Genomic DNA, 8,962 nt, shown 5'->3' with positions numbered 1-8,962 from the left:
TTGCCTCAGAGCAAGGTGTTTCACAACCAGTCAAGGGCATCTGTGTTGTGGTTTGGGTCTTGTAGGCCGAAGTGCAGGACCCACTCATAAAGGCAGGAGCAGAAAGGGAGCTCAAGGAACTGTGCAGTGCTGGCATCCCTGGTGGGATACTGGAGAAGCTGTTGTGTCCTGGAGAAGGTTGTGCAGTCTGGTTCTACTATGCTGAAGTTCACATTGTACCCCGTAGCCACATTTTTTATCAAAATCTACAATCCCATAGCATGTGGGCTCTATGACCCCCAGTTAGGGAGTGGACAAAGAAGATGCTTTATCAGCTTCTCCAGGTGACTTTGGAAAAGTCAGGCTCCATAATGTGCAAAATGGGGATACCTGTGCTCAGGGAGGCTATACTTTGACTATAATAGACTTTGACTATAAAGACACGACATAACCAAGTGGGACATGGACAGTGGCAATCCTGTGCTTTGTCCACAGCTCTGGTCTTGCTGGCACCATGGTTGTTCCCCATGGAGCACCTCTGTGGCCCTGAACCTGGTGAAGGCTCAGTTGCTGTCGGACTCTGTGCAATTCTCTGCCCTCCTTGCAGCTGTGTTCTGCCTCAGCACTGACCCTCTGGCTGATGCATCATTCTTGGCTTATTGCTTTCCCCAGCCAAGGATCACTGTCTGCTAGGGAAGGTCTTGGGGGTTATTGGTTGGACTTTCCTTCATTTTATAGATTATAGATTGTGGTTATATATTTGCCTCAGGGAGAGACAGGAACAGGCTCCTCCCTATGCTTGTCTGACCCTGAGATGCTCTCCTTGACTAATCACCTGCAACCCTCTGTGAGGAGCACTGAGTGAGCCAGTGTGCTTGATAAATCAGGACAAAGGGGAGCACAGCTGGACAGGTGAGTACTGGCCCACAGTGACAGCCAGGTGTCCCTCCAGGACTGGAGTTCATCTGACCACCTGTGGGCACTTGGAGGCTGCTGCCCTTTCCATGCCAACACGCCAGTCTCCTGCACTAGTTCAGATAAAAGTTTCCTTGTCCCCACTGTGTCTCAGGGGCTCTTCATGTGCCTGGATCAGAGGGAAATGTTTGCACTGTAGATATGTGGTGGGGCAAGAGGTAAATCTTCACTGGCTCTGCTTTGGGGGTCTCTTCCAGACCTTCCTCACTCAAGAGCATTGACTGCTAATGGCTCCATTTTTTCCCCGACATTTTCTTTCCTTGTCCTGGCACAAACTAGTTCCATAAGCAATGAGCACCATTTTCAGTCCTTTACCCTGGCTCCATGAGCTGGGCTGTGGGATGAAGGGCAGCCTCACCCCACCAAAGGCCAACCTGCAAGGACATTACACATCCTCTGAGGGCATAAACAGAGAGTCCCTGTGCCTGGAGAGAGGCCACAGCTCTACACCACTATTGGAGGCAAGAGAATGGGAAGTGGGTGGCACAGCCAGCAGCTTTATTCCTATTGTAAAGCAAGATCCCAGCAGCAAAGTCCAGCTCTTCTGTAAGCTCTGGCCCCTAGGTGGTCATTGCTAAGCAGAGCCAAGGCTCTTGTGCTATCAGTGATAGAGCCACCTTGACCTTGAAGAAGAAATACAAACCCTTTTCTCTCTTTGGCATCTTTGCAATAAGATGACAAGGACTGAGGGCTGCTCTTCTCTGAATATCAGCATGGATGGAAAGCTTTCTCAAGCAGCAGCTCTCTGCACAAGCTACTGCTTTTGCATTCTTATCAGGGGTCTGATAATGACATATCTAATCTAAACCTATAGGAAATGGCACTTGCATATCTGCAGCTTGGAGGCAGGAATCTCAGGAGACTGCCAAGGCCATTTTAAAAAGAGAAGAATCTGTATGATGTATTTAATCTGTAAAGATGCTGTATTTAACCTCAGTGCTGTCTTGGTAACACAGCACAAGGAAATCCAAGAGGGATGGAGAGCTCTCGGCGGCAGCAGCAGCATCTTCTCCATCCCATCCAACCTTTCGAAGCAATGCAGTCATGTGGCCTGATGAAGAAACCTTTGTTCCTCAAGGTTCAAAATAATCATACCAGAGATGTGAAAATCTGGCAGCAGACCAAGTTTCCAGGTTCAAGGGCAGCAGAAATAGAATTACCCAACAGTACTCTAGGTTGAGACAGAGGGGAGCCCACCTGGGGATCCATGACTGTCACACTTGTGATCAAGCTTTTTTAAAAAATGGGTAGCGGTTTTGAGGTGTTCAACTGGAGCTGCCTAGAAAAATCCAGGACTGAATCATCAAAGGTCCTGGCTTGTAGCCTTTCACATTTGAGCCAAGAAAATCCTAGTGTAGAGCCCAACCCTGGCTTCCCAAAGCACTGAGGTGCTGGACTCACTGGAGTCTGGGGAGTTACTGGTGGGATAGATAAGAGAAGCAAGGTGATAGAGGTGATAGAGGAGAGATGCATGAAGAAATTCCCTGAACTCCACAAGGCTGCCAGGGACCCTCCCCTGGGCTACAGGAAGTGCCTCTCCCCATACTTTGGCTGTAAAGCCATTTTTGTAGTTCAGAACTTAATTAAGAGTTTCGGTTTGAACTGGAGGAGGCAGAGAGAATTTTTTCTTCTGTAGGAGCCATAAACTCCAAATCTAGATATAATGTCCAACTCACCAAGGAGTGCAGGTAGGAGGGTGGCTTCCCAGACACTGAGTGAAAGTGAGAGCTGAGCTCAGGAATCCCAGGGAAGGGTTGAGGGGGTGTCATAAAAGGATGCAACTGCTCCACAGGCAGCTACAGAGGTGACAGAGCCAAACTCTTCTGGATTATGGAAGATGTAGCGTAAGGCACCAGCCACACATTGCAGTTTGGGAGGTTTGGGTTGAGCACCTCTGCTTCAAGAGGTGGGTCTTGGAGACCCAGGATGAGTGCTCAGGGAGACAGAGGAGGTGGGCTTTAAAATTCAGCCAAAACCATTGCTGATCCGCTGGTGATATTCTTGCCTAAGACATTCTGCATGTTCTTATCTCTGATTCAAGTGCAAAAATAAGAAAATAAGATACTTCACTATTTTTTTTCTTTTTATTTCTTTTTTTTTTCTTTTTTTTCTTTTTTTTTTTTTTTTTCTGACAAGCTTCTAAGACCCTCTGCTTTATTTTCAAAGCACGTTAAAGACAGATGTACCTCCTGGCTTCCCTCAAGATGTAGCTTCCTCAATAATTTTTGAAAGCGATCCATGCCTTTTCTCTTTATACAAGCCAGATTCAAGTTTTAGGGTGTGGATTTACTTTAATCAAATTATCAGTTGACATGACCTCATGTTAATGCAAATCAAGTGCATTTTCCTGGTCCTGGAAAGTTAAAATGATATCATATTTTAAAAGATGCTGTATTCTGTTGGGGATATGTACAAGTATTCTGAACTTTGCTATTGAGATTAAGTTTATCTCACCTGCCATTTGCTCAGCAGGCCCAGCTAGATAATAATTACCTTGGCCAAATTTCATTCAATAAACATTTCTCATTTCTTTAGTACGAACTGTGTATCTCTGCTAAAGAAAATAAAAGAATGTTGAGCTCAACAGAACACAAAGAGGTTTTATTTTTGTTCATTGATCAAAAATCAGCTGGTCACATTTCCAAACTTTCTAACAGCGACCCATAGTCCCCACTTAGCAACAGCAAATCAGGAGCACAGATTTGTTATAGCTATTCGCAGTAAGCAGAGGAGGAGAGGATACCTACAGAAAACAACTTGGGTTCCAAATGGGGTGAATTCTCTCATGAGTTGTCCATTTCTGTGAATGGAAAAATTTCTGCCCTGTTACCAAGAGTCCTGGACAATTATATTCCACTTTTAACATTTGATGAGTGACATCCAGCCCTTAGGATCTTCATCTCCATGGACACTGTGGGCCTGGGAACTGCATTTTTTTCAAGCCTAATCTCTCTCCCCATCATGCAAAGATAGGGAACCTGAATTGCCTGGAGGAGCAGCTGGAGGTCCAGGGCATGAAAATGTGGGAGGCACACATGTGCTTCCAGGTAGTCCATGACCAGAGAATGTTGGAGGCAGGGATCTGGCAGCTCAGGGTGGTGCCAGGACGCAGCAAAAGACGTCAGCCACTGCTGTCCCCATGAAGAGGACACTGAAAAGGGACATGTCAGCACAGCCCCATGTGACACTGGGCTATTCACCTGAGGCAGGCATAAAAATGAAATGCAGTTCCTAACATGACATAATTCTTGAAGGGGTAAAATGGGAAAAAAAACCGAAAAGCTGTTTGGGGAAATTGCTGAGTCAATCCACCCCTCCATGAATGCTCTCTGAACCTGCCTGGCTCCCTCCATGGTGCATAGGGATGATGTCCCTGAGGATTTTCCCCCCTCCCAGCCAATTTCATCTACTGTCCGTCCCACCAGCCAAGGCTTCCCCTCTCTTGCCTCATCTGGCAGACACTGTCTGTACTAATTAACCAGAAACTGAGGCTCACTACTGCAGCTCAGAGTGCGGGGCTGAGGTGGCAGCAGCAGGACAAACGGCAGCAGAAGGCTCTGACTGCATCTCCAAATTGGAAGAAGATAGGTCTTTTTCATTCTTATACATTATTTCACTTCAAAAAAGGACAAAGATGTGAGCTGACTGTGGGAGGGAGGAGGAATTTATTGAGGCAAGAAGCCCAGCCTGGGAGTTCAGACTCAGATGATGGATGCTCAGATGCCATGAAGCAATCCTGGGGCGCTCAGCCAAAGGGATAGGAATGGAAGAGGAGCCCAGCTCTGAGTCCTGCTTTGGAAGTAGGAATTTGGCTCAACTTGGAGGCTACTGCTGGCCCTTCTTCTGACATGGCACTTGGGAGAATTGCAGCTCCAAGGGCTGGAATGCTTCTTCAGTACATGCGTGACTGTGGGTCCTATGGGAAAAGGAGATGAAAGTGATTTGGTAGATCACTAATGGCACCAGCTCTCTATCCACACAGGACCATAGAGGTAGAGCCTAATTCAAACTGTAGTCTTCAGGTGGGCCAGTGCAAGGCCAGGAATTGATTTGAAATATTTTTCTTAGAGGACAGCAATGGGTTTGTGCTGCTGCTGCATCTGGGTTATACCAAACCCCACCAGCACAGGTCTGTGAGTGAGTCAGTCCCTGCCAGTGTGCAGCCACTATTCTGCCAGGGCTGATGACCCACTGTGCACACACCAGTGAGCAGAAATCCCCCAGTGTCAGCTCCAGGGGACACACACCCCATTCTCCTCCTCCACATACGTGCTTCCGGACTGCAAACTCATTAGATGATTTGGCTTGTTCCTCTGATAATGAGCCTCTTTGCACAATTATTATTTTTTTTTATCATTTGTTTATGGATGCCACATTGCAACCTCCATAAAATGTATTTTATGGGGTTTTCCCTGCCCCCACGTTGTAAATTGTGGTCTGTAAAATGTAGAGCAATTTATCACTGACCATTGCCCAGTTTTACGTTAATGTTTGAACATGCCAATAAACCAATTACATCATCTTACCTCTGGCCAACTTTTAAGGCAGAAGGATGATATAAAACCAAGCTCTGCTCTCCAGCAAGGAACCTTCTCTTGTGTTAGGAGCACAGAGAGCTTTTCCACCATGAGCTTCACTGGAAAATATGAGCTCCAGCACCAGGAAAACTTTGAGCCCTTTATGAGAGCCCTTGGTATGTGCCTGCATGTGCTATGTATTGCTTTGTCTTTGCAGATCCCACTGATTTTTGGGAGCCAACTGTGCTGATGTGCTGATGATGTAGATTGAGACATTCTGAGATTTCCTATTTCTGTCTGTCACCTTGTAATTATTGGGATTTTAAATATATTTGTGTGGAGATGTGATCTCAAAATAGAAGAGAAAGCATCTCTCTGTCTGGGGCGGGGGGTCAGGAGATGATGGGTGAAGTTTTATGGCTTGCAGGAAGTCAGTTCTGGCGGGTTCTGCAGCCACTGGCCAGTGTGGCTGAGTGCTGCTCACACGTGATAAGCCAGCAGGACCTTGGTGGCTTAGGGGCGCTACAGACCTGCTCCATCAGGCTGTGAAATTTGAGAGCAAGCAGGACATTGCTCAGCCACTGGGCTGCGATGCTGCAAAGCCTCACATCCCACCGTTCATCAGAAAAATAGCTGGTGTTGATTAAATGCTGAATGCTGAATGTGTCTGATAGATGTTCACTTGTGTCTGTGACAGGGAAGGTGGTCCTGCAGGGATCCAGGGGGCTTTGCACTATTTCTGCACAGTTACGTGCCAAAAGGGCTCTACCTGTCAGATCACCTTCAGGGTTTGGGAAAAAATTTTATAAAGTGGTTCTGAGGAACCCTGAATCTCATTAAAAAAACACTTTGTTCCTTTATTTTGTCTTGATTTAATATGTTTTTTTCTTGCCTGTCAGTGAAGGAAGGAAAGCAGGATATATTCTTAGACAGGGAGGTGGTGTTTGTGCTCCCAGTCAGGTCAGCGAGACACGGGACATGTCTAGTTCCCACACAGAATTCAGGATGACAGTATTAATCTTCCTCCCCAGCAGACTCAGGGACATATGGCTCTTGGGGAAGCACCATCATTGAAAGGTTTTTCCACACTGGAATAGAAATTTTCCCGACTGTAGGTCCCCAAATCCTGCTACATTGATTTGTTCAGCAGCAGCAATCTGCCCACAGATGGCTCCACCGTTCACTCAATGTCTCTTGTTCCTGGGCAGGGCTCCCTGAGGACCAGATCCAGAAGGGCAAGGACCTCAAGAGCATCTCAGAAATTGTGCAGGATGGGAAAAAGTTCACGGTTACTGTCACCACTGGCTCCAAAGTGATGAAAAACCAGTTCACCATTGGGGAGGAGAGTGAGATAGAGCTGATGACTGGAGAGAAAGTGAAGGTGAGTGAGCAGCCCCTCCTCTGCCAGGGCCATGGGGGCTCAGGGACATTAAATTTCCATTCCAGCCATTCCCTCTGCATATGAGCACAGGGACTGACCATACTAGAGGTATTAATTAATGTACTACAGGTATTAATTAATGTACTGCACTTCCTGCAGAAGAAGCCTTGTATTTCTGAATCTATTTCAACAGTAATTTTGGAAAACACTAGAAATCAGTGTTTTAATATCCCATTTGGAAAAGGGGCATAGAGATGCTTTGGTAAAATTTTTTGTAAGGAAGAGTTCTGAAAGATTTGAGGTGGAAAAAAGGATTGACATTATGTCATGATGCAACACAAAACATACCTCTGCCTTAATTTTGTTGACTCAAAGGTAGTGCAGGAAAATCAGATAATCAATCATAAACCAATAAATCTCTCCTTCTAAGTCCCAGTAGCTGTTAGCTTCTCTGCTAGCCTTTCCCACTGCTTCAGGTTACCCTGGGGGAGGTGATTTGGCAAGGTGAGGAGTTACCACCCTTGAACTTGGGTGCTCCCTTTCCTGGACATTAGTTTCCAATGAATGTCTAGGCAACACCACTGATGAAATCTGCCTCTCATCTCTGCCTCAGGAGAAGATGGAATGGCAAGGACTTTTCAAAGCAGGAAGGTTGATCACCAAATAAATGCCCTGCGAATGGGGCTCTGAGAGCACCACCAGCAGCTGTGTCATGATTTTCAGCATCATTGCACTCTCTTTGGCATAAACCAGGGGGAAACAGTTATTAGAAGTCTTTTAGCCTCTGTACACCAGCAGCTCTAGGGCAAATGAACACATCTTATAGCTGGGTAAGACAGATAAACAGAAATGGGCTTTGCTGTGTTATTTATTTGATTAATTTCATTGATCAGTGACAGCTGCCCTGGGGGTGCTGGTGCTGTCTGTAGCTTTTTTTTAAATGTGCAGCTCAGGTGTCTCTGCAGTCCCCTCCTGCTGTGGCAGGTTGGGGAAGGACAACATGCAGGGGTCGAGGTGGTCTCCAGCAATAACATGAATGCCTCTGTCTTCCACCAGGCTGTTGTGCAGATGGAGGGTAACAACAAACTGGTCACACAGGTGAAAGGGATGAAATCCGTCACGGAGCTCAACGGAGACACCATCACCTACGTAAGTGTGGAAGGGCAATGGCTGGAACAGCAGGGCTGCCTTCAGGAGCCTGCCCTAGGAAGCTACAGAGGCACTGGGGGGTGCTGGAGCAGAGCACGTGCTTGCACACAGGCTCTGCAGCCACGAGCTGAAGGCAGTTTCTCATTAGAGTGTGATCCAGAAACTACTTTTTAGGACCCCAGTTTAGGCACAGCTGTTCAAAGTTTTGGGTAATGAGGGCATGTTCTCACCCACCCAGAGGAACAGGTATGTGCCAGGGCTTGGCACTCTTAGAGAAGAAAGGTGAGGCAAACTGATCCCAGCTGAGGGATGCCAGCTTATCCCTATGTGCTTTGAGGTATTCATGAAGAAATCCAAAGCTTTAAAAATCCAGTTTATGAGAGATAAACTGGAGATCAGTCCTGTTTTGATTTGCAAGACCAGATCCTAAGTACAGTTTGGAGCTAAATACCATGATGATCCTTATGTGTGCCTTCCAACTTGAGATATTCAACTATTCTACAAATTCATAAAAAGCTAACACTTTCCATTTCTTTTTCAGACAATGACCATGGGTGACCTCACCTTGAAGAGAGTCAGCAAGAGAATCTAGAAATATTACACATGCCAGTAGTTTACAGTGTAAAATGTGGCCATTAAAATAAAAATTGTATTGAATCCTCTTCATTGTCATCAACCTCTTCATTGCAACCATCAATAGACACAAACCTCCAAAGCCCATGGAAGCAATGGTAGAAATTGGGCAGCAAACTGATCTAAGGGTGTACTGATGTTGGAGAATGGAGTTGAGGCAAGGCACAGGCTCAAAGCCTCTGAGGGACACATTCTGATGGGTGTTCTTCCAGCCCTTTCCTGGGAACAGGTGCCGGCAGCCTGCTGGGGATGCCCTGGTGGGTCCTGCACCCACAGCTGATCTGGGCTGCGGAGCACTGGGCAGGAAAAGGGCTCTCTTCCCTTTCCT

At 46.5% G+C, this 8,962-nt stretch overlaps 1 protein-coding gene across 2 annotated transcripts; it reads left to right on the top strand.

Annotated features, from left to right (window-relative positions):
• The first annotated feature begins 3,579 nt into the window (after window positions 1-3,579).
• On the top strand, window positions 3,580-8,663 carry FABP1 (fatty acid binding protein 1). 2 transcript variants are annotated; one of them, XM_041402578.1, is made up of 4 exons: window positions 3,580-5,647; window positions 6,680-6,852; window positions 7,909-8,001; window positions 8,543-8,663. In XM_041402578.1, exons 1-4 carry the CDS (start codon window positions 5,452-5,454, stop codon window positions 8,591-8,593), a joined length of 513 nt encoding a protein of 170 aa, XP_041258512.1. In that variant the 5' UTR covers window positions 3,580-5,451; the 3' UTR covers window positions 8,594-8,663. The 2 variants fall into 2 exon arrangements, with proteins under 2 accessions (XP_041258512.1, XP_041258511.1); XM_041402577.1 differs by having other exon boundaries at window positions 7,909-8,663.
• The last annotated feature ends 299 nt before the right edge of the window (window positions 8,664-8,962 follow it).

This window comes from Onychostruthus taczanowskii, unplaced genomic scaffold (assembly GCF_017590055.1).
Source record: "Onychostruthus taczanowskii isolate IOZ18803 unplaced genomic scaffold, ASM1759005v1 scaffold2, whole genome shotgun sequence".
Classification (NCBI taxonomy): domain Eukaryota; kingdom Metazoa; phylum Chordata; class Aves; order Passeriformes; family Passeridae; genus Onychostruthus; species Onychostruthus taczanowskii.
Note: the sequence above shows the minus strand (reverse complement) of the source record. Positions and strands in the feature narration are given on the sequence as shown.